Here is a 24204-nt window from a genome sequence, read left to right as displayed (position 1 = left end):
AAATTTAAGGTGAATGGTGGAAGATATAGGGGGGATGTCAGAGGTAGGTTCTGAGGTACCCTCAATAACGACGCTTAGAGTGTAAACGGTAAAGAAGGCTTTATTAGACTAAGAACTATGCTAGAGCTGAGACAAGTGCTGACTGCTGCACAGCCCATGAGGCAGCCCTTTATGTACGGCTCACAGATGGGCGGAGCCAGAGGCGGAGTCCCCAGGGTTCCAAGCCCGGTCTTAAAGGGGACATCACCTTACATGATGATAAGGCAGTAACCGTTCATCACATTCACCCCCTGTTTAAAAAGAGTCCGGCGGGGGTGAAGTGCCATCATAGGTCCATCCGTCTCGGTGGCCGGATCGTCCTCATCGACCTCCTCAATTCGGGCGGTGGTGCAGCGGGCACGGACGTCCCGGTTGAGGGCACATCCGGGAGCACAGCGGTCGGAGCTTCAGTCCGGGTCGGGGCGGGGGGACTAGACAGGGCCGGGGGTAGCGGTGCCGGCGCCGGTGGGGTGTGTAAAGGGGGAGGCGCAAGGGGGGGCACGCGGTAGGTGTAGGGCCGAAAGGGGATGTGTTATAGGGGGCACTGGGTCTTGCAGGGGAGCGGCGTGGGAAGGGGCGTCTGTGGTGGAGGATCCAGCGGGTGCCAGATCCCGGAGGGAAACCGTATCTTGCCTGCCGTCGGGGTACTCAACGTAGGTGTAACTGGGGTTGGCGTGGAGCAGTCGGGCCTTTTTGATCAGGGGGTCCGTTTTATGGCTCCTCGCGTGCCTCCGGAGAAGAACAGGTCCCGGAGCCATCAGCCAAGGTGGAAGCGAGACCCCGGAGGTAGACTTCCTGGGGAAGACAAACAAGCGGTTGTGAGGGCTTTCATTCGTGGCCGTGCAGAGGAGCGACCTAATGGAGTGTAGGGCATCGGGTAGGACCTCCTGCCAGCGGGTGGTTGGGAGATTTCTCGACCGTAGGGCCAGAAGGACAGCCTTCCACACGGTCGCGTTCTCCCTCTCCACCTGCCCGTTTCCCCGTGGGTTATAGCTGGTCGTTCTGCTCGAGGCAATGCCTTTGCTGAGCAGATACTGACGCAGTTCATCGCTCATGAACGATGTACCCCGGTCGCTGTGGATATAAGCGGGGAAACCGAACAGGGTGAAGGTGCTGTGCAGTGCCTTAATCACCGTGGCTGAGGTCATGTCGGGGCAGGGAATGCCGAATGGAAAACTGGAGAACTCATCGATCACGGTGAGGAAATAGACATAACGATTGGTGGACGGGAGGGGCCCCTTGAAGTCCACGCTCAGTCGCTCAAAGGGACCCGAGGCCTTCACGAGCCGAACCTTGTCTGGCCGATAGAAGTGCGGTTTGCACTCCGCACAGACCTGGCAGGCCCTGACCATGGCCTTGACCTCCTTGGTTGAGTAAGGTAGGTTGCGGGACTTGATGAAATGGACGAGCCGGGTAACCCCCGGGTGGCAGAGGTCATTGTGGATGGCTTGCAGGCGGTCCTCCTGCGCGTTGGCGCATGTGCCGCGGGACAGGGCATCTGGGGGCTCGTTGAGCTCCCCTGGACGATACTTGATATCGTACGAGTAGGTGGAGAGTTCGATCCTCCACCTCAAAATTTTATAGTTTTTTATTTTGCCCCGTTGCGTGTTATCGAACATATAGGCGACCGACCGTTGGTCGGTGACGAGGGTAAACCTCCTACCGACGAGGTAGTGTCTCCAGCGCCGCACAGCCTCCACAATGGCTTGTGCCTCCTTTTCGACTGCAGAGTGTCGAACCTCGGAGGCGGTGAGGGTTCGGGAGAAGAACGCTACTGGTCTGCCTCCTTGATTGAGGGTAGCAGCCAGGGCGATGTCTGATGCATCGCTCTCTACCTGGAAAGGGATGGTTTCATCCACCGCGTGCATAGCGGCCTTGATGATGTCGGCCTTGATGCGGTTGAAGGCCAATTGAGCCTCAGCCGAGAGGGGAAAAGTGGTGGTCTTTAGGAGTGGGCGGGCTTTGTCCGCATACTTGGGGACCTACTGGGCGTAATAAGAGAAAAGCCCCAAGCACCGTTTGAGGGCCTTGAGGCTGCGGGGGAGAGGGAGTTCCTTAAGGGGGCGCATGCGGTTGGGGTCGGGACCTAGGACCCCGTCTTCCACGACATAGCCGAGGATGGCCAGCCGGGCGGTGTGGAAAACGCATTTGCCCTCGTTATAGGTCAAGTTAAGGACTCGGGCGGTCTGGAGGAACTTTTCGAGGTTTGCGTCATGGTCCTGCTGATCATGGCCGCAGATTGTGACATTGTCCAAGTACGGGTATGTAGCCCTCAAACCATACTGGTCCACCATTTGGTCCCTCGCCCTTTGAAAGACGGAGACCCCATTTGTGACACCAAAGGGGACCCTGAGGAAGTGGAAGAGCCGGCCGGCTGCTTCGAAGGCAGTATACGGGCAGTCTTTTGGTCGGATGGGGAGCTGGTGGTTGGCGGATCTGAGGTCGGCCATGGAAAAGACTTGGTATTGGGCGATCCGATTTACCATTTCCGCGATGCGAGGAAGGGGGTACGCATCAAGCTGCGTGAATCGGTTTATGGTCTGGCTATAATCCACGACCATCTGTTTCTTCTCCCCGACCGGACTACCACCACTTGCGCTCTCCAAGGGCTGTTGCTAGCCTCGATGACCCCCTCTCCCAGTAAACGCTGGACCTCTGACTTGATAAAAGCCATATCTTGGGCACTGTAGCGCCGGCTCCTGGTGGCGACGGGCTTACAGTCGGGAGTGAGGTTAGCGAATAGCGAGGGGGGTGCGCCTTTCAGTGTCGCAAGGCAGCACACCGTGAGGGGGGCAAGGGTCCGCCGAACTTCAGTGTCAGGCTTCGGTGGCTGCACTGGAAATCCAGTCCGAGCTGCGGGGGGCACAGAGGTGAGGGAGGATATAAAATTTGAAACGGGTGTATTTGGCGCCCTGGATTGAGAGATCCACAATACAGTACCCCTTGATTTGTACCGAGTGGGACCCGGATGCGAGGGCTATGGTTTGGGATGCGGGATGGGTGCGTAGGGAGCAGCGCCTTATCGTTTCAGGGTGGATAAAGCTCTCCGTGCTCCCGGAGTCGAAGAGGCATGCAGTGTCGTGCCCGTTGACCTGGACCTGCATCACAGAGTTCTGTAGGTGTTTTGGCCGAGTTTAGCCAAGGGTGATCGCTCCCACTCGCGGGTAGTCAGAGTCCTTAGCCGAGTCGGACTCGTAAAATGGCCGCCGCCGTCGGTCGCACGTGTCGGGTCGAAAAGATGGCCGCCGACAAGATGGCCGCTCCCATGATTCGCACGAGGCTGATGACGCGTCAGAAGGGGGCGTGTCGGGTCGGTGCGCAGCAGCATTGCGAGGCCTGCCGGCCAGAGAGCCTGATTTTCGGGCCGGCTGTTTTGTTTTTCTGGCCCCTGGGTCTGGCCAGGCAGACCCTCGCAAAATGCCCTTTCTTCCCGCAGTCGCTGCAGATCGCGGAGCGGGCTGGGCAGCATGGGCGTGGGTGCTGGCCCTGCCCGCAGAAGTAGCACGGTGTGCCCCCATGGTGAGCGGGTCGCCGTGTGGCGCAGGCCTGTAATACGTCTGAGTCTGAGGAAGTCCGGGGGGGGGGCTCGCAGAGTCCGCGGGGTACGTACCCAAGTTATGTCGGGCCACCTCCAGCGAGGAGGCGAGCATTAGCGTGTCCTGGATGTCTTTTGCCCCGTTTTCGAGCAGCCGCTGCCAGATGTAGGTCGAGCGGATGCCGGACACGAAAGCGTCTCTGATGTGCAGGTTCATATGGACTTCCCCTGTCACATCCTGATGGTCACAGTCCCTGGCAAGCGCGATGAGTTTCTCGACGAATTCGTCTAGCGATTGCCCCGAGCGCTGCCGGCAGGTAGAGAGCAGATGCCGGGCGTGTACCTCGTTGATGGGTTTGACAAACCGCTTGCGGAGTAACTCGACCGCCTCTTCATAAGTCGTCGCCTTTTCGAGCGTGGCGGAGATTCTGTGACTCACCTGGGCATGGAGTAGATGCAGCTTGCGTGGCCCCAGGATGGGAGTCTCTGCGGAGTCCAGGTAGGCCTCGAAGCACCGCAGCCAGTATTAAAAAATTTCCTTTGCCTCCGGTGTTCGTGTTTCCAGATTGAGCTTCTCTGGTTTTAGGCCTGCGTCCATCCTGAATCTAGTTTAGTCTAATAAATTGAGGTACCCTCAATAACGACACTTAGAGTATAAACGGTAAAGAAGGCTTTATTAGACTAAGAACTATGTTAGAGCTGAGACAAGTGCTGACTGCTACACAGCCCACAAGGCAGCCCTTTATATATGGCTCACAGATGGGCGGAGCCAGAGGCAGCGTCCCCAGGGTTCCAAGCCCGGTCGTAAAGGGGACATCACCTTACGTGATGATAAGGCAGTAACCGTTCATCACAGGTTCTTTACCCAGAGAGTAGTGGGGGCATGGAATGCACTGCCTGTGGAAGTAGTTGAGTCGGAAACATTAGGGACCTTCAAGCAGCTATTGGATAGGTACATGGATTACGGTAGAATGATTTAGTGTAGATTAATTTGTTCTTAATCTAGGACAAAAGTTCGGCACAGCATCGTGGGCCGAAGGGCCCGTTCTGTGCTGTATTTTCTATGTTCTATGTTCTTAATACCACTAAGCATCTCTCCTCATGGCCCAGGTATCATTCTGGTAAATCTGTGTTGCGCTGCTTCCGCCCGGACAGACACACTCTGACCCTGAGTTGACGTCTTCTCTTCCAGCCTGAGTACCTGAATCTGGAGGAACTCTGCGAGGACCTGGCCGTGGAATTGCTCGGAATGTGCCGGAATCAGAGTGAAGTGAACGCTGTGCTGAACGACTGCGGTGATGACGATGTGGAAGATGTGGACAACCAGACCTTTGAAGAAGGGATTCCCAACCTGGGAAGGCTTCGCCTTGCTGTCAACTACAATCAGAAGAGGGTGAGTCTAATTGGGCTGCCTGCTCTGGGTGGGGGGGGGGGGGGGGGGGGGCGCCTCCGGTTTCCTCCCACACGTCCCGAAAGACGAGCTGTTAGGTGAATTGGACATTCTGAATTCTCCCTCAGTGTACCCGAACAGGCGCCGGAATGTCGGCGACTAGGGGATTTTCACAGTAACTTCATTGCAGTGTTAATGTCAGCCTACTTGTGACACTAATAAAGATGATTAAAAAATAAGAATTTTATTTGTTTCAATTACATCACCACTCCTTTTGAAATGAAATGAAATGAAAATGGCTTATTGTCACAAGTAGGCTTCAAATGAAGTTACTGTGAAAAGCCCCTAGTCGCCACATTCCGGCGCCTGTTTCGGGGAGGCCGGTACGGGAATTTTTCAGCCAATCAGCTTGTCGAATGGTGGGGCAGGCTCGAGGGGCCGAGTTCCTTCCTGTGATTTAATTCCATCTTTACCTCCCAGCCAAGGTTGGGCCTTTTTTTGGGCTGTGGGGAATTTGTGTCTTTCACGAATGTATAATTGTTGCAAATTATGTCTTAAATCTTTACATGCTAGCGATTGTTTATATGCCAACATATCAGAGCTTGCCAGTGTCTTCAGCGTTGATTAGTTTTCTCTAATTGCCGCTGATGTCACCTTCGCCTCGACGGCCCCATTCTCTTCCCTACTCCCACTCTCTCTCCCTGACTCACTCTAATTATTTTTAACCCCAATCACAGACCCGCTCCAGAACCTTAATGTCACTCTTGCCACTTTCGAATCGACCCTTTCCCGAACCAAGGCCCACATCTAAAGCCCCGGAGGGTGACGGAGGGAGGGGGGGATTCCTGGGACAGTATTGCCGAGGGCTCAGTAACATTCTCACTTTGCCGCTGGCCTTTTCACATCTTACCGGGTGTCTTTCTTTCCTCCAGTTTGTGGCTCACCCCATTAGCCAGCAGGTACTCACCTCCATCTGGTGTGGCAAGCTGACCTGGTGGCGAGGCAGCAAAACCATCTCACTCATCGGTGTCTCCCTCGGGATGTTCCTCACCATGCCCCTGATCTGCATGTGCTACTGGGTTGCTCCCAAATCCAAGGTACGATTGGGGGAGGGAGATGGGGGATGTGTACTCTGGGGGGGAGGGTGTTGCTGTGGGAGGGGTATTGCTGTGGGAGGGGGTGTTGATGGGGGAGGGGGTGTTGATGGGGGAGGGGGTGTTGATGGGGGAGGGGGTGTTGCTGAGGGAGGGGGTGTTGATGGGGGAGGGGGTGTTGATGGGGGAGGGGGTGTTGATGGGGGAGGGGGTGTTGTTGGGGGAGGGGGTGTTGTTGGGGGAGGGGGTGTTGATGGAGGAGGGGGTGTTGATGGAGGAGGGGGGTGTTGCTGGGGGAGGGGGTGTTGCTGGGGGAGGGGGTATTGCTGGAGGAGGGGTATTGCTGAGGGAGGGGGTGTTGAGGGGGGAGGGGGTGTTGTTGGGGAGTGGGTGTTGTTGGGGAGTGGGTGTTGTTGGGGAGGGGTTTGTTGGGGAGGGGGCTGTTGCGGGTGATTGGGGGTGGGGAGGGGGATTGTTGGGGAGGGGGTTTGTTGGGAGGGGGGATGTTGGGGAGGGGGTTGGTGGGGAGGGAGGATGTTGGGGAGGGGATTGTTGGGTGTGATTGGGGTTGGGGAGGGGGTGGGGAGGGGTTTTTTGGGGAGGGGGTTGGTGGGGAGGGGTTTGTTGGGGAGGCGTTTGTTGGGGAGGGGGTTGTTGGGGGTGGGGTAGGGGGTTGTTGGGGGTGGGGTGGGGGATTGTTGGGCAGGGGGATTGTTGGGTAAGGGGGTTGTTGGGGAGGGGGAATGTTGGGGAGGGGATTGTTGGGGAAGGGGATTGTTGGGGAGGGGATTGTTGCGTAGGGGGATTGTTGGGGAAGGGGGTTGTTGGGAGGGGGAATGTTGGGGAGGGGATTGTTGGGCATGATTGGGGGTGGGGAGGGGTTTGTTAGGGACGGGGTTGGTGGGGAGGGGGGTTGTTGGGGAGGTTTTTTGGGGGGTTGATTGGGGTGGGGAGGGGGATTGATGGGGAAGGGGGTTGTTGGGAGGGGGATTGTTGGGGAGGGGGATTGTTGGGGAAGGGGATTGTTGGGGAGGGGGATTGTTGGGGAGGAGGATTGTTGGGGAGGAGGATTATTGGGGAAGGGGGTTGTTGGGGAGGGGGATTGTTGGGAGGGGGATTGTTGGGGAGGGGATTGTTGCGTAGGGGGATTGTTGGGGAAGGGGGTTGTTGGGAGGGGGATTGTTGGGGAGGGGATTGTTGGGCGTGATTGGGGGTGGGGTGTGGGTGGGGAGGGGTTTGTTAGGGAGGGGGCTGGTGCGGAGGGGGGTTGTTGGGGTGGGGTTTGTTGGGGGTGATTGGGGGTGGGGTGGGGAGGGTTTGTATTGGGGAAGAGGGGACGGATCCAGTGATGAGCTGCATTTCGATACCAACTTCCTGTCCTCCGCTGTCCCAGCCAATTACACACTTTGAAGTGTGGTTGCTGTTGAATTGTGGGGAAGACTAGTTGTTACCAGCAGATCCCACAAACAGCAACGTGACTATTGCAAGATAATCTGTGATGTGATATTGGCAGGTGGCATGGTGGCACTAGGGTTAGCACTGCTGCCTCACAGCTCCAGGTCCCAGGTTCAATTCCGGCCTCAGGTAATAATAATCACTTATTGTCACAAGTCGGCTTCAATTAAGGTACTATGAAAAGCCCCTAGTCGCCACATTCCGCCACATTCTGGCGCCTGTTCGGGGAGGCTGGTACAGGAATTGAACCCGTGCTGCTGGCCTTGTTCTGCATTACAAGCCAGCTGTTTAGCCCACTGTGCTAAACCATCTCCTGTCTGTGTGGAGTCTGCACGTTCTCCCCGTGTGTGCGTGGGTTTCCTCCGGGTGCTCCGGTTTCCTCCCACAGTCCAAAGATGTGCAGGTTAGGTGGATTGGCCAATGATAAATTGCCCTTAGTGTCCAAAAGGTTGGGTGGGGTTACTGGGTTACAGGAAACGGTGGAGGTGTGGGCTTGGGTAGGGTGCTCTTTCCAAGGGCCAATGCAGACTCGATGGGCCGAATGGCCTCCTTCTGCACTGTAAATTCTATGATTGTTCTAGGATTAGTTGAGGCACAGTTGGGGAAAATTCCTGCTCTTCTTCCAGCACTGACCGGGCGAATATATTCCACGAGGGGCTGGTTTAGCACAGGGCTAAATCGCTGGCTTTGAAAGCAAACCAAGGCAGGCCAGCAGCACGGTTCAATTCCTGTACCAGCCTCCCCGAACAGGCGCCGGAATGTGGCGACTAGGGGCTTTTCACAGTAACTTCACTTGAAGCCGACTTGTGACAATAAGGGATTTTCATTCATTTCAGTCACTAGAGAGGCCAGGTTCCTGACAACTTCTTTTCCAAAATCAATGATGAATCAGCTTCCTCCACCTCTGCAGGTCGAGTCTTTCTGATCCCAACAATTCTGAATGAAAATATATCTCCTCCTGTCCCCTTGAGATCTTCACCCAATGATGTGAAATCTCTGCCCTCTGGCTACTCACCCACTCCCCACGTGGTGAGTTTCTGCTCTCTCAACCCAATCAAAACTCATCGTTTTACAAGCTTCTGCTGGGTCCCCTCTAAACCTTCACCATTCAGAAAGATTCAGAAAGAATGTTCCCGATGGTGGGGGAGTCCAGAACTAGGGGTCGTAGTTTGAGGATAAGGGGTTAACCTTTAGGACTGAGGTGAGGAGAAATTTCTTCACCCAGAGAGCGGTGAATCTGTGGCATTCACTACCACAGAAAGTAGTTGAGACCAAAACATTGTGATTTCAAGAAGGAATTAGCTATAGCTCTTGGGGCTAACGGGATCGAGGGATATGGGGGGAAGGCGGGATCAGGGTATGGAACTTGATGATCAGCCATGATCAGAATGAATGGCGGAGCAGGTTCGAAGGGCCGAATGGCCTCCTCCTGCTTCTATGTTCCACGGAGAACAGGCCCAATTTTCACAACCGGTCTTCAAAACTGAGGTCCCTCATCCTTGTTGTTGAAAATAAATTCTTTGATGGGACGTGGGCCTCGCTGGCTTGAACCGATTGGTTTTCTCCGCCCTTTAGGGGGCATTTCAGAGTCAACCACATTGCTGTGGGTCTGGAGTCACGTGTGGGCCAGACCGGGTTAGGACAGCAGATTTCCTTCCCTAAAGGTCATGAGTGAACCAGATAGCAACGGTACTGGTCACCATTACTGAGACTAGATTTTCCACTCCAGATTTTATTCATTAGATTCCACCAGCGCCCCAGGTGGAATTGGAGCCCATGTCCTTCGAGCATTAGCCTGGGTTCCCTGGATTGGTAGGGCAGCGACGTTACCGCTACACTACCATCTGCCCCAGTTACATACAAGTCTGGGCAAAGTGAAGATAGGAATAGGCCAAGAACTCTTTAGTTGTCGGTGCTGTGGGGTTCGAAATCTATCTTTAGCCCCAAGCTGCATTGCTCTCTTGGTTTTCCAATGTCTCTGTTTTGCTGGTTATGTTGCAGCTGGGACAGTTCGTTCGGACTCCGGTTATAAAGTTCCTCCTTCACTCCTCTTCCTACATCTGGTTCCTGGTCTTGCTCCTGGTGGAATCAATAGTCGCTCAACAATTCCGGGACCTGGCCTCCTCCAGGAATGAGCCGATCTACCTCAACTCTTTCCACATGATTTGGGTCGTGGGTGAGTTCCAGCTTGAAGGGACTGTGGCCGGCCGGTGTCTCAGAGATGGCAGTTGTGGCAGTGGGTGTAGCGGGGGAATGGCCCGAGAGGTTCAGTGTTTCTCACGAGCAAAGTGAAAAACAGACCCGCATATTCTGAACAAGCCAGTCTGGATTTGAAACCGGCCAATTCAGTGCTATTTAAAATGAGTTAGCGTTGCCGGACAGGAAACACTATTTGTGCACAGCAAGATCCCAATGTGATAATAACCAGAGAATCCGTTTCTGAGTAAGGATCACAGTATCTCACCATGCGGAAAAGGAGGCCATTCAGTCTATTGCTCCTGCGCCAGCTCTTCGAAGGAGCAATCTGATTAGCCCCACTCTCCCGTGATTTGAACCCCTTCAAGTATTTGTTCAATTCTCTTTAGAAAGTTATTATATGGAACATAGAACATACAGTGCAGAAGGAGGCCATTCGGCCCATCGAGTCTGTACCGACCCACTTCCACCCTATCCCCAATAACCCCTCCTAACCTTTTTGGTCACAAAGGGCAATTTATCATGGCCAATCCACCTAACCTGCACGTCTTTGGACTGTGGGAGGAAACCGGAGCACCCGGAGGAAACCCACGCAGACACGGGGAGAACGTGCAGACTCCGCACAGGCAGTGACCCAGCGGGGAATCGAACCTGGGACCCTGGCGCTGTGAAGCCACAGTGCTATCCACTTGTGCTACCGTGCTGCCCACCATTCGTGTTGTGGTGCATTCCGCATCACAACACCTCGCTGTGTTCATCTTTGCCCCCATATCGCCTCTGGGTCTTTTACCGATTCTCTACAAACTGTGTCCCGCCAGTCACCAACCCTCCTCACTTACTCCATCAAAACCCCACCTTATTTATTAAACTTATTAATTGATTGGCTAACATGATTTATGAAATCTCCCTTTCACCTTCCCCTCTCTAAGGAAAACAATCCCATCTTCTCCAATCTCTCAGCCTCTTCCGGAAGAGGATTGGGCAGTGCAGGGAACGCAGAACGGAAATCCTTCTGGAATATGTACAGACGGGAAGAGTTTGGAAGGATTCAGGAAGGGGGTCTGTACCCCAGCTACAATGTTCTAACCATCTTGTGCTCTCTCCAAAAGGGTTTTTCTGGTACGAATGCAAAGAGGTGTGGATTGAGGGTTTGCGCAGTTACCTGTTGGATTGGTGGAATTTCCTGGATATTGTCATTCTGAGTATGTACCTGGCTTCCTTCGCACTCCGGATAGTGGTTTATCTGAGCGGAAAACTCTACTGTGCGGAGGACGATGGCTCGTACTACTGCCACTATTTCACAGACGCTGGTGAGTGTAAAACATCGAACAGCACCATCATCGTAAAGACACTGGGAGATATTAGGGGCAGTACGGTGGCACAGTGGTTAGCACTGCTGCCTCACAGCTCCAGGGGCCCGGGTTCAATTCCAGCCGCGGGGGACAGCCTGTGTGGAGTTTGCACGTCCTCCCCGTGTCTGCGTGAGTTTCCTCCGGGTGCTCCGGTTTCCTCCCACAGTCCAAAGATGTGCAGGTGAGGTGGATTGACCGTGATAAATTGCCCCTCAGTATCCAAAAGGTTAGGTCGGATTACTGGGTTACGGGGATAGGGTGGAGGCTTAAGTAGGGTGCTCTTTCCAAGAGCTGGTGCAGACTTGATGGGCCGAATGGCCTCCTTCTGCACTGTGAATTCTTTGATTACCCCCATCGATTCCCTGAATCCTCAATCACTGCAGTCCATGTAGTGTAGGTATACCCATACTGCTGTTAGGGAGATGGGGGCGTAGTGGTTATGTCTCACTGGTAATAGCCAAGCCCCAGGCTAACGCTCTGAGTACAAAGGTTCAAACCCCATCAGGCCAATTGGTGAACTTTCACTTTATTAAATCTGGAATTGAACTAAAAAAATAGCAGCAGGAGGAGACCATTCAGCCCTTCGAGCCTGCTCCGTCATTCGTTATGATTATCATCATAGAATTTACAGTGCAGAAGGAGGCCATTCGGCCCATCGAGTCTGCACCGGCACTTGGAAAGAGCACCCTACCCAAGGTCCACACCTCCACCCTATCCCCATAGCCCAGTAACCCCACCCAACACTAAGGGCAATTTTGGACACTAAGGGCAATTTATGTTGGCCAATCCACCTAACCTGCACATCTTTGGACTGTGGGAGGAAACCAGAGCACCCGGAGGAAACCCACGCAGACACGGGGAGGACGTGCAGACTCCGCACAGACAGTGACCCAAGCCGGAATCGAACCTGGGACCCTGGAGCTGTGAAGCAATTGTGCTATCCACAAGGCTACCATGATCATGGCTGATCATCCAACTCAATAGCCTAATCCCGCTTTTCCCCCATATCCTTTGATCCCCTTCACCCTATGTGCTCCATCTAACTGCTCCTTGAAAACACACAGGGCTCAATCTAAACCTGCCCACAATTGCTTTCTAATCATCGATTGTTGTAAAATGTGGTTCACTAATGTCCTTGGGGAAGGAAATCTGCCGTCCTTACCCGGTCTGGCCTACATGTGACTCCAGACCTACAGCGATGTGATTGACTGTTAACTGCCCCTCTGAAATAGCCGAGCGAGACACTCAGTTCAAGGGCAATTAGGGACGTGTACATAGAACATACAGTGCAGAAGGAGGCCATTCGGCCCATCGAGTCTGCATCGACCCACATTAAGCCCTCACTTCCACGCTATCCCCATAACTCAATAACCGCTCCTAACTTTTTTGGTCACTAAGGGACAATTTATCGTGGCCAATCCACCTAACCTGCACGTCTTTGGACTGTGGGAGGAAACCGGAGCACCCGGAGGAAACCCACGCACACACGGGAAGAACGTGCAGACTCCGCACAGTCAGTGGTCCAGCGGGGAATCGAACCTGGGACCCTGGCGCTGTGAAGCCACAGTGCTAACCACCTGTGCTACCGTGCTGCCCCGTAACAAACGTTGACCCAACGACACACACATTTAAGAAAAAACAGGGGATCTTTATGAATGTTTCTGTTGAGTTGTGTAAAGTTGCCATAGTGCCACAGGCTGCTCTTCCCTTTGAGGGAGGGAGGTGACTGGTGGAGATTTAAACCCAGGATCAGGTTGAGCCCAGGCAAGGGGTAAGGTTGAGAAGGTGAGGCCCTCATGGATAACCTCAGTCGGTGCGGGAATTGAACCCACGTTGCTGGCCTCGCTCTGCATCGCAAACCAGCCGTCTAGCCCACTGGGCTAAGCCAGTGTTGTTTACAGCTAATGGAATGGGTGTGGTTCCGTTTACAGATCGGCACAAGTGGAACCAAGAGGACCCGCAGATGGTGGCAGAGGTATTATTTGCAGTCACCAGTATGCTGAGTTTAGCCCGACTGACATCCATCTTACCAGCACACGAGACCCTGGGAACTCTGCAGATTTCCATCGGGAGGATGATCGATGATATGATGAGGTTCGGAACCCAATGCCCCACAATATCCTGGGATTCACAATTGTTCCTGTGTCAGGAGCAGCAACTATTAATGTTGTGCACGGGGAGAGATTCATCTTCGGAATATATAAAAGAGTCCCTCCCTTCAAAATCTTTTCATCCACCGTGTCCTCTCGGGCGTGTTACTGTCCGGGAACTTCATATTCCTTAACCTCATCCACCTTCTCCCCGTACCCCTCAATCCCTCCTACCCACCTTCTCCCCGTACCCCTCAATCCCATCTACCCACCTTCTCCCCGTATCCCTCAATCCCACCCGCCCACCTTCTCCCCGTATCCCTCAATCCCACCTACCCACCTTCTCCCCGTATCCCTCAATCCCACCTACCCACCTTCTCCCCGTATCCCTCAATCCCACCTCCCCACCTTCTCCCCGTATCCCTCAATCTTCATTTACCCACATTCTCCCCGTATCCCTCAATTCCACCTACCCACCTTCTCCCCGTATCCCTCAATCCCACCTACCCACCTTCTCCCCGTATCCCTCAATCCCACCTCCCCACCTTCTCCCCATATCCCTCAATCCGACCTACCCACCTTCTCCCCGTATCCCTCAATCTCACCTACCCACCTTCTCCCCATATCCCTCAATCTCCACTTACCCACCTTCTCCCCGTATCCCTCAATCCCACCTACCCACCTTCTCCCCGTATCCCTCAATCCCACCTACCGACCTTCTCCCCGTATCCCTCAATCCCACCTACCCACCTTCTCCCCGTATCCCTCAATCCCACCTACCCACCTTCTCCCCGTATCCCTCAATCCCACCTCCCCACCTTCACCCCATATCCCTCAATCCCACCTACCCACCTTCTCCCCGTATCCCTCAATCTCACCTACCCACCTTCTCCCCGTATCCCTCAATCCCACCTACCCACGTTCGCCCCGTATCCCTCAATCCCACCTACCCACCTTCTCCCCGTACCCCTCAATCCCATCTACCCACCTTCTCCCCGTACCCCTTAATCCCATCTACCCACCTTCTCCCCGTATCCCTCAATCCCACCCGCCCACCTTCTCCCCGTATCCCTCAATCCCACCTTCTCCCCGTATCCCTCAATCCCACCTACCCACCTTCTCCCCGTACCCCCCAATCCCACCCGCCCACCTTCTCCCCGTATCCCTCAATCTCCATTTACCCACATTCTCCCCGTATTCCTCAATCCCACCTACCCACCTTCTCCCCGTATCCCTCAATCCCACCTACACACCTTCTCCCCGTATCCCTCAATCCCACCTCCCCACCATCTCCCCGTATCCCTCAATCCCACCTACCCACATTCTCCCCGTATCCCTCAATCCCACCCGCCCACCTTCTCCCCATATCCCTCAATCTCCAGTTACCCACCTTCTCCCCGCATCCCTCAATCCCACTGACCCACATTCTCCCCGTATCCCTCAATCCCACCTACCCACCTTCTCCCCTTATCCCTCAATCCTACCTACCCATCTTCTCCCCGTATCCCTCAATCCCACCTACCCACCTTCTCCCCGTATCCCTCAATCTCTACTTACCCACCTTCTCCCCGCATCCCTCAATCCCACCTACCCACCTTCTCCCCGTATCCCTCAATCCCACCTACCCACCTTCTCCCCGTATCCCTCAATCCCACCTACCCACCTTCTCCCCGTATCCCTCAATCCCACCCGCCCACCTTCTCCCCGTATCCCTCAATCTCCACTTACCCACATTCTCCCCGTATCCCTCAATCCCACCTACCCACCTTCTCCCAGTATCCCTCGATCCCACCTACCCACCTTCTCCCCGTATCCCTCAATTCCACCTACCCACATTCTCCCCGTATCCCTCAATCCCACCTACCCATCTTCTCCCCATATCCCTCAATCCCACCTACCCACCTTCTCCCCGCATCCCTCAATCCCATCTACCCACCTTCTCCCCGTACCCCTCAATCCCATCCAACCACCTTCTCCCAATATCCCTCAATCCCACCCGCCCACCTTCTCCCCGTATCCCTCAATCCCACCTACCCACATTCTCCCCGTATCCCTCAATCCCACCTACCCACCTTCTCCCCGTATCCCTCAATCCCACCTACCCACATTCTCCCCGTATCCCTCAATCCCACTGACCCACATTCTCCCCATATCCCTCAATCTCCACTTACCCACCTTCTCCCCGCATCCCTCAATCCCACTGACCCACATTCTCCCCGTATCCCTCAATCCCACCTACCCACCTTCTCCCCTTATCCCTCAATCCCACCTACCCACCTTCTCCCCGTATCCCTCAATCCCACCTACCCACCTTCTCCCCGTATCCCTCAATCTCCACTTACCCACCTTCTCCCCGCATCCCTCAATCCCACCTACCCACCTTCTCCCCGTATCCCTCAATCCCACCTACCCACCTTCTCCCCGTATCCCTCAATCCCACCTGCCCACCTTCTCCCCGTATCCCTCAATCCCACCCGCCCACCTTCTCCCCGTATCCCTCAATCTCCACTTACCCACATTCTCCCCGTATCCCTCAATCCCACATACCCACATACCCACCTTCTCCCAGTATCCCTCGATCTCACCTACCCACCTTCTCCCCGTATCCCTCAATCCCACCTACCCATCTTCTCCCCATATCCCTCAATCCCACCTACCCACCTTCTCCCCGCATCCCTCAATCCCATCTACCCACCTTCTCCCCGTACCCCTCAATCCCATCTACCCACCTTCTCCCCGTATCCCTCAATCCCACCCGCCCACCTTCTCCCCGTCTCCCTCAATCCCACCTACCCACCTTCTCCCTGTATCCCTCAATCCCACCTACCCACCTTCTCCCCGTACCCCTCAATCCCATCTACCCACCTTCTCCCCGTATCCCTCAATCCCACCTCCCCACCTTCTCCCCATATCCCTCAATCCCACCTACCCACCTTCTCCCCGTATCCCTCAATCCCACCTACCCACCTTCTCCCCGTATCCCTCAATCCCACCTACCCACCTTCTCCCTGTACCCCTCAATCCCATCTACCCACCTTCTCCCCATACCCCTCAATCCCATCTACCCACCTTCTCCCAGTTTCCCTCAATCCCACCCGCCCACCTTCTCCCCGTATGCCTCAATCCCACCTACCCACCTTCTCCACGTATCCCTCAATCCCACCTACCCACCTTCTCCCCGTACCCCTCAATCCCATCTACCCACCTTCTCCCCGTATCCCTCAATCCCACCCGCCCACCTTCTCCCCGTATCCCTCAATCACCACTTACCCACATTCTCCCCGTATCCCTCAATCCCACCTACCCACCTTCTCCCCGTATCCCTCAATCCCACCTACCCACCTTCTCCCCGTATCCCTCAATCCCACCTCCCCACCTTCTCCCCGTATCCCTCAATCCCACCTACCCACATTCTCCCCGTATCCCTCAATCCCATCCGCCCACCTTCTCCCCATATCCCTCAATCTCCACTTACCCACCTTCTCCCCGCATCCCTCAATCCCACTGACCCACATTCTCCCCGTATCCCTCAATCCCACCTACCCACCTTCTCCCCGTATCCCTCAATCCCACCTACCCACCTTCTCCCCGTATCCCTCAATCCCACCTCCCCACCTTCTCCCCATATCGCTCAATCCCACCTACCCACCTTCTCCCCGTATCCCTCAATCCCACCTACCCACCTTCTCCCCGTATCCCTCAATCCCACCTACCCACCTTCTCCCCGCATCCCTCAATCCCATCTACCCACCTTCTCCCCGTACCCCTCAATCCCATCTACCCACCTTCTCCCCGTATCCCTCAATCCCACCCGCCCACCTTCTCCCCGTATCCCTCAATCCCACCTACCCACATTCTCCCTGTATCCCTCAATCCCACCTACCCACCTTCTCCCCGTACCCCTCAATCCCATCTACCCACCTTCTCCCCGTATCCCTCAATCCCACCCGCCCACCTTCTCCCCGTATCCCTCAATCTCCACTTACCCACATTCTCCCCGTATCCCTCAATCCCACCTACCCACCTTCTCCCCGTATCCCTCAATCCCACCTCCCCACCTTCTCCCCGTATCCCTCAATCCCACCTACCCACATTCTCCCCGTATCCCTCAATCCCACCCGCCCACTTTCTCCCCATATCCCTCAATCTCCACTTACCCACCTTCTCCCCGCATCCCTCAATCCCACTGACCCACCTTCTCCCCGTATCCCTCAATCCCACCCGCCCACCTTCTCCCCGTATCCCTCAATCCCACCTTCTCCCCGTATCCCTCAATCCCACCTACCCACCTTCTCCCCGTACCCCTCAATCCCATCTACCCACCTTCTCCCCATATCCCTCAATCCCACCCGCCCACCTTCTCCCCGTATCCCTCAATCACCACTTACCCACATTCTCCCCGTATCCCTCAATCCCACCTACCCACCTTCTCCCCATATCCCTCAATCCCACCTACCCACCTTCTCCCCGTATCCCTCAATCCCACCTACCCACCTTCTCCCCGTATCCCTCAATCCCACCTACCCACATTCTCCCCGTATCCCTCAATCCCACCCGCCCACCTTCTCCCCATATCCCTCAATCTCCACTTACCCACCTTCTCCCCGCATCCCTCAATCCCACTGACCCACATTCTCCCCGTATCCCTCAATCCCACCTACCCACCTTCTCCCCGTATCCCTCAATCCCACCTACCCACCTTCTCCCCATATCCCTCAATCCCACCTCCCCACCTTCTCCCCATATCCCTCAATCCCACCTACCCACCTTCTCCCCGTATCCCTCAATCCCACCTACCCACCTTCTCCCCGTATCCCTCAATCCCACCTACCCACCTTCTCCCAGTATCCCTCAATCCCACCCGCCCACCTTCTCCCCGTATCCCTCAATCTCCACTTTCCCACATTCTCCCCGTATCCCTCAATCCCACCTACCCACCTTCTCCCCGTATCCCTCAATCCCACCTACCCGTCTTCTCCCCATATCCCTCAATCCCACCCGCCCACCTTCTTCCCGTATCCCTCAATCTCCACTTACCCACATTCTCCCCGTATCCCTCAATCCCACCTACCCACCTTATCCCCGTATCCCTCAATCCCACCTCCCCACCTTCTCCCCGTACCCCTCAATCCCACCCGCCCACCTTCTCCCAGTATCCCTCAATCACCACTTACCCACATTCTCCCCGTATCCCTCAATCCCACCTACCCACCTTCTCCCCATATCCCTCAATCCCACCTACCCACCTTCTCCCCGTATCCCTCAATCCCACCTACCCACCTTCTCCCCGCATCCCTCAATCCCACTGACCCACCTTCTCCCCGTATCCCTCAATCCCACCCACCCACCTTCTCCCCGTATCCCTCAATCCCACCTACCCACCTTCTCCCCGTATCCCTCAATCCCACCTACCCACCTTCTCCCCGTACCCCTCAATCCCATCTACCCACCTTCTCCCCATATCCCTCAATCCCACCCGCCCACCTTCTCCCCGTATCCCTCAATCACCACTTACCCACATTCTCCCCGTATCCCTCAATCCCACCTACCCACCTTCTCCCCATATCCCTCAATCCCACCTACCCACCTTCTCCCCATATCCCTCAATCCCACCTACCCACCTTCTCCCCGTATCCCTCAATCCCACCTACCCACATTCTCCCCGTATCCCTCAATCCCACCCGCCCACCTTCTCCCCATATCCCTCAATCTCCACTTACCCACCTTCTCCCCGCATCCCTCAATCCCACTGACCCACATTCTCCCCGTATCCCTCAATCCCACCTACCCACCTTCTCCCCATATCCCTCAATCCCACCTCCCCACCTTCTCCCCATATCCCTCAATCCCACCTACCCACCTTCTCCCCGTATCCCTCAAACCCACCTACCCACCTTCTCCCCGTATCCCTCAATCCCACCTACCCATCTTCTCCCCATATCCCTCAATCCCACCCGCCCACCTTCTCCCCGTATCCCTCAATCTCCACTTACCCACATTCTCCCCGTATCCCTCAATCCCACCTACCCACCTTCTCCCCGTATCCCTCAATCCCACCTCCCCACCTTCTCCCCGTACCCCTCAATCCCACCTACCCACATTCTCCCCGTATCCCTCAATCCCCCACCTACCCACATTCTCCCCGTATCCCTCAATCCCCCACCTACCCATCTTCTCCCCATATCCCTCAATCCCACCTACCCATCTTCTCCCCGTACCCCTCAATCCCACCTACCCACCTTCTCCCCGTACCCCTCAATCCCACCTACCCACCTTCTCCCTGTATACCTCAATCCCACCTACTCACCTCCTCTCCATTTCACTCAATCCTACCTATCCACTTTCTCTCCATACCTCTTAATCCCACCTATCAACCTTGTCATTATCAGTGTGGATACCGGTTCCCTGTTTGCTGGGTTTGTTGCTACATTTTGGACCATCTCCTCTTTGTGAAGGATATGAAAATATTTCTTCTTTTCCCTGCTCCAGGTTCATGTTTTTGCTGATGATCATCCTGACTGCCTTCCTCTGTGGAATCAACAACATCTACGTCCATTACGTCGATCTGGAACGCCTTGGAAAGTACGGGAACTCCAAGAACTTTCTAGAACCCTCTCCGGTGCTCATTTGGCCCCATTCGCAGCTACTTTGTAATTTCTCAATACAGATCCCGGTTGTGTGAACACCTCGCGTTCCTCAGTAATGGACAATAGAAATAATCTGGTGGTCCCATCGCCACAGAGGGCCACAGGGTCACAGATGCAGCAATCATTGAAAATAGTAACACAGGTTAATGGGCCATTCTTCAAATTCTGAAAGGGGTGTAGGGCATCCTCCTGAAAAGAGAAGACTGAGCTGATGGAGGTTTTTGAAATGATGAAAGGGTTTTTAGGAGGGTAGACATGAAAAAGATGATTTCACTCGTCAGGGGTGGGGGGTGGGGGAGGGGGGGATGCGGTTCTGCAAAACTAGTGGTAGTCCATATATGACAGTCATTAATAAATCCAATTCGGGATTCAGGAGCAAGGTTTTTTACCCAGGGAGTAGAGCTCACTCCCACAGGGAGTGGTTGAGGTGAAGAGTGTAGACGTGTTTGAGGGGGGAAGCTGGACTGAGACAGGATTAGAAGGGTTTGTTAATAGGGTGAGATGAGGAGGGGTTTAGAGGGAGATTGTCTGGAGCAGAGACACCAGTACAGGTCTGAGGGGCTGACTGGCCTTTTGGGTGTTCTGCCTGTCAGTCTCTGCATTGTGTTGTCGGTGCGTGTCAGATGCCAAATCGAGATTCACCCTAAAAATGGCGTAAATGCGTCGCTCGCCCCACGACGTTTAAGCACCGTTTACATATCATTCGCGGGCCTGGCCCTCTATTCTCCGGGGCCGCCGCGGTTCACCGACTCCGATGGACCGAGTTCCAGACGGCGCGGTTCAAGTGTGGTCAGGAACCCGGCCTGGCGGCTGTGGACTGTGTCCAGTGCCGCCGCTGCTGGCCTGGGGTGGGGGCTTCCCCAAGGCCTGGGGCTTCCCTGAAGGGCAGGGGGGATTCCTCGAGGCCTAGGGGGGGGCTTCCCTGAGGCCTGGGGGGGGGGGCTTCCCCGAGGGCGGGGGCTTCCCTGAAGGGCAGGGGGGATTCCTCGAGGCCTAGGGGGGGGCTTCCCTGAGGGGCAGGGGGGCTTCCCCGAGGCCTAGAGGTGGGCTTCCCTGATGCCTGGGGGGGGGCTTCCCGAGGCCTGTGCGGGGGTCTTCCGAGGCCTGGGGGGGGGGGGCTTCCCCGAGGGGCGGGGGGCTTCCCTGAGGCCTGGGCGGGGGGCTTCCCCGAGGCCTGGGCGGGGGGGGGTGGGGGTGTCCCTGAGGGGCGGGGGGCTTTCCCAAGGTCCGGGGGAGGTCTTCCCCGAGGCCTGTGGGGGGGCTTCCCCGAGGGGCAGGGGGCTTCCACGAGGGGCAGGGGGCGTCCACGAGGGGCAGGGGCTTCCCCGAGGGCTGGGTGGGGAGTTTCCCTGAGGGGCAGGGGGCTTCCCCGAGGCCTGGGGGGGGGGGGGGGCTTCCCCGAGGCTTGGGCGAACTGGTGGGGGTGGCCAGCGGGTGATTATTTGGCAGGGAGGGTCCGCGGGAACAAACTCTCCCCTCCATGCTGCCTAACCTCCCCTCCATGCTGCCTAACCTCCCCTCCATCCTGCCGAACCTCCCCTCCATCCTGTCTAACCTCCCCTCCATGCTGCCTAACCTCCCCTCCATCCAGCCTAACTTCCCCTCCATCCTGCCTAACTTCCCCTCCATGCTGCCTAACCTCCCCTCCATCCTGCCTAACCTCCCCTCCATGCTGCCTAACCTCCCCTCCATGCTGCCTAACCTCCCCTCCATCCAGCCTAACTTCCCCTCCATCCAGCCTAACCTCCCCTCCATCCTGCCGAACCTCCTCAGAATCTGGAATTGGAAGCTGAGATGAAGCGAATGGGCTTCGATGTGAGGAAGTAAATCCACTTTAGACTCGAGAAAGATAAATCCATGTATTCTCCCAATGGCGGGGAGCTGGGGACTGAGAAGAGGCTGGAAGATGTGTGGTTCACAAAATGATTAAAAACTGGATAACTGGGGAAGGAATAACTTTATAAAAGGCGAATGGAATATAAGTTTTTCTGGAGGGGGCTGGAATACAAAGGAGTGGAAATGATCAGTTTATAGAAAGTTGTGGTCAGACACCCTCCATAATAATTGGGCTCAGTTTCGGGCCCACATCTCACGAAGGAGATGCTGGTCTCGGAGGGGAATCGTTCAGATTGAGCACAATGATCCCGGGGAGGAAAGGGTTAAATTCCGCAGGTTGCACAGACAAGGTTCAGTTTAGCCGATTAAGGGATGATCTAATTTTAAAAATAAATAAATTTAGAGTACCCCATTCATTTTTTCCAATTAAGGGGCAATTCAGCGCGGCCAACCCCCCCCCCCCAGCACATCTTTGGGCTGTGGGGACGAAACCCACGCCAACACGGGGAGAATGTGCAAACTCCACACAGACAGTGACCCAGAGCCAGGACCGAACCTGGGACCTCAGCGCCGTGAGGCAGCAGGGCTAACCCACTGCGTCGCCATGATGCCCCAAGGGATGATCTCATTGAGGTATTCAGGATGATTAAAGGATTTGATAGGGTCGATAGGGAGAAACTTGGTGGTGGAGGTCCAGATAAAAGGGGGCAGAAGGTGAATTAGCGGGATGGTTCAGTGGGCTGGTGTAGGGACCTCCTCAGGGAAAGGGGAGTGGGAGTCTGGGGCTGTCGCCCCTGCACATTCTGATCTGTTGTAATCTCACTGTTGCTCAGTCCATTCAGATGTGGAGCAGCGGCATCTCCTCTCTTACCGGTTTAACGGACACTTCTCCTTTCCTCCAGCTTTAACGGAACTCTACAATTCCTCTTCTGGACCATGTTCGGGATGGAGGAACCCACCTCAGTTGATCTGTCAAACTTTGTGGTGGCTGAATTTGTGGGACGTGTTCTGTACGGAATTTTCACCATCGTCATGGTCATAGTGCTACTAAACATGTTAGTCGCTATGATCACAAACTCATTTCAGAAGATTGAGGTGAGTTTCAGCAACGACATGGAGCTAGGAGCTTTACTCTGTCTCTAACCCCGTGCTGTACCTGCCCTGGGAGTGTTTGATGGGGACAGTGTAGAGGGAGCTTTACTCTGTCTCTAACCCCGTGCTGTACCTGCCCTGGGAGTGTTTGATGGGGACAGTGTAGAGGGAGCTTTACTCTGTCTCTAACCCCGTGCTGTACCTGCCCTGGGAGTGTTTGATGGGGACAGTGTAGAGGGAGCTTTACTCTGTCTCTAACCCCGTGCTGTACCTGCCCTGGGAGTGTTTGATGGGGACAGTGTAGAGGGAGCTTTACTCTGTATCTAACCCCGTGCTGTACCTGTCCTGGGAATGTTTGATGGGGACAGTGTAGAGGGAGCTTTACTCTGTCTCTAACCCCGTGCTGTACCTGCCCTGGGAGTGTTTGATGGGGACAGTGTAGAGGGAGCTTTACTCTGTCTCTAACCCCGTGCTGTACCTGCCCTGGGAGTGTTTGATGGGGACAGTGTAGAGGGAGCTTTACTCTGTATCTAACCGAGTGCTGTACCTGTCCTGGGAATGTTTGATGGGGGCAGTGTAGAGGGAGCTTTACTCTGTATCTAACCCCGTGCTGTACCTGTCCTGGGAGTGTTTGATGGGGACAGTGTAGAGGGAGCTTTACTCTGTATCTAACCGAGTGCTGTACCTGTCCTGGGAGTGTTTGATGGGGGCAGTGTAGAGGGAGCTTTACTCTGTATCTAACCGAGTGCTGTACCTGTCCTGGGAATGTTTGATGGGGGCAGTGTAGAGGGAGCTTTACTCTGTATCTAACCCCGTGCTGTACCTGTCCTGGGAGTGTTTGATGGGGACAGTGTAGAGGGAGCTTTACTCTGTATCTAACCGAGTGCTGTACCTGTCCTGGGAGTGTTTGATGGGGGCAGTGTAGAGGGAGCTTTACTCTGTATCTAACCCCGTGCTGTACCTGTCCTGGGAGTGTTTGATGGGGGCAGTGTAGAGGGAGATTTACTCTGTATCTAACCCCGTGCTGTACCTGTCCTGGGAGTGTTTGATGGGGACAGTGCAGAGGGAGCTTTACTCTGTATCTAACCCCGTGCTGTACCTGTCCTGGGAGTGTTTGATGGGGGCAGTGTAGAGGGAGCTTTACTCTGTATCTAACCCCGTGCTGTACCTGTCCTGGGAGTGTTTGATGGGGATAGTGTAGAGGGAGCTTTACTCTGTATCTAACCCCGTGCTGTACCTGTCCTGGGAGTGTTTGATGGGGACAGTGTAGAGGGAGCTTTACTCTGTATCTAACCGAGTGCTGTACCTGTCCTGGGAGTGTTTGATGGGGGCAGTGTAGAGGGAGCTTTACTCTGTATCTAACCCCGTGCTGTACCTGTCCTGGGAGTGTTTGATGGGGGCAGTGTAGAGGGAGCTTTACTGTGTATCTAACCCCGTGCTGTACTTGTCCTGGGAGTGTTTGATGGGGACAGTGCAGA

General features: G+C 55.2%; 1 protein-coding gene across 1 annotated transcript in view; it reads left to right on the top strand.

The window, feature by feature from the left end:
* Positions 1-24204, top strand: part of trpc2b (transient receptor potential cation channel subfamily C member 2b) — a 159458-nt gene that overhangs the window by 62882 nt on the left and 72372 nt on the right. The window contains exons 3-9 of the mRNA XM_072477525.1: positions 4767-4967; positions 5897-6061; positions 9515-9689; positions 10819-11019; positions 12993-13155; positions 19641-19733; positions 22537-22729. Coding sequence (XP_072333626.1) covers positions 4767-4967; positions 5897-6061; positions 9515-9689; positions 10819-11019; positions 12993-13155; positions 19641-19733; positions 22537-22729 — 1191 coding nt within the window. The remainder of the gene's footprint in view (positions 1-4766; positions 4968-5896; positions 6062-9514; positions 9690-10818; positions 11020-12992; positions 13156-19640; positions 19734-22536; positions 22730-24204) is intronic.

The sequence above is a fragment of the Scyliorhinus torazame genome, chromosome 15 (assembly GCF_047496885.1).
Source record: "Scyliorhinus torazame isolate Kashiwa2021f chromosome 15, sScyTor2.1, whole genome shotgun sequence".
Classification (NCBI taxonomy): Eukaryota; Metazoa; Chordata; class Chondrichthyes; order Carcharhiniformes; family Scyliorhinidae; genus Scyliorhinus; species Scyliorhinus torazame.
This window is presented reverse-complemented; position numbering and strand designations above follow the sequence as displayed.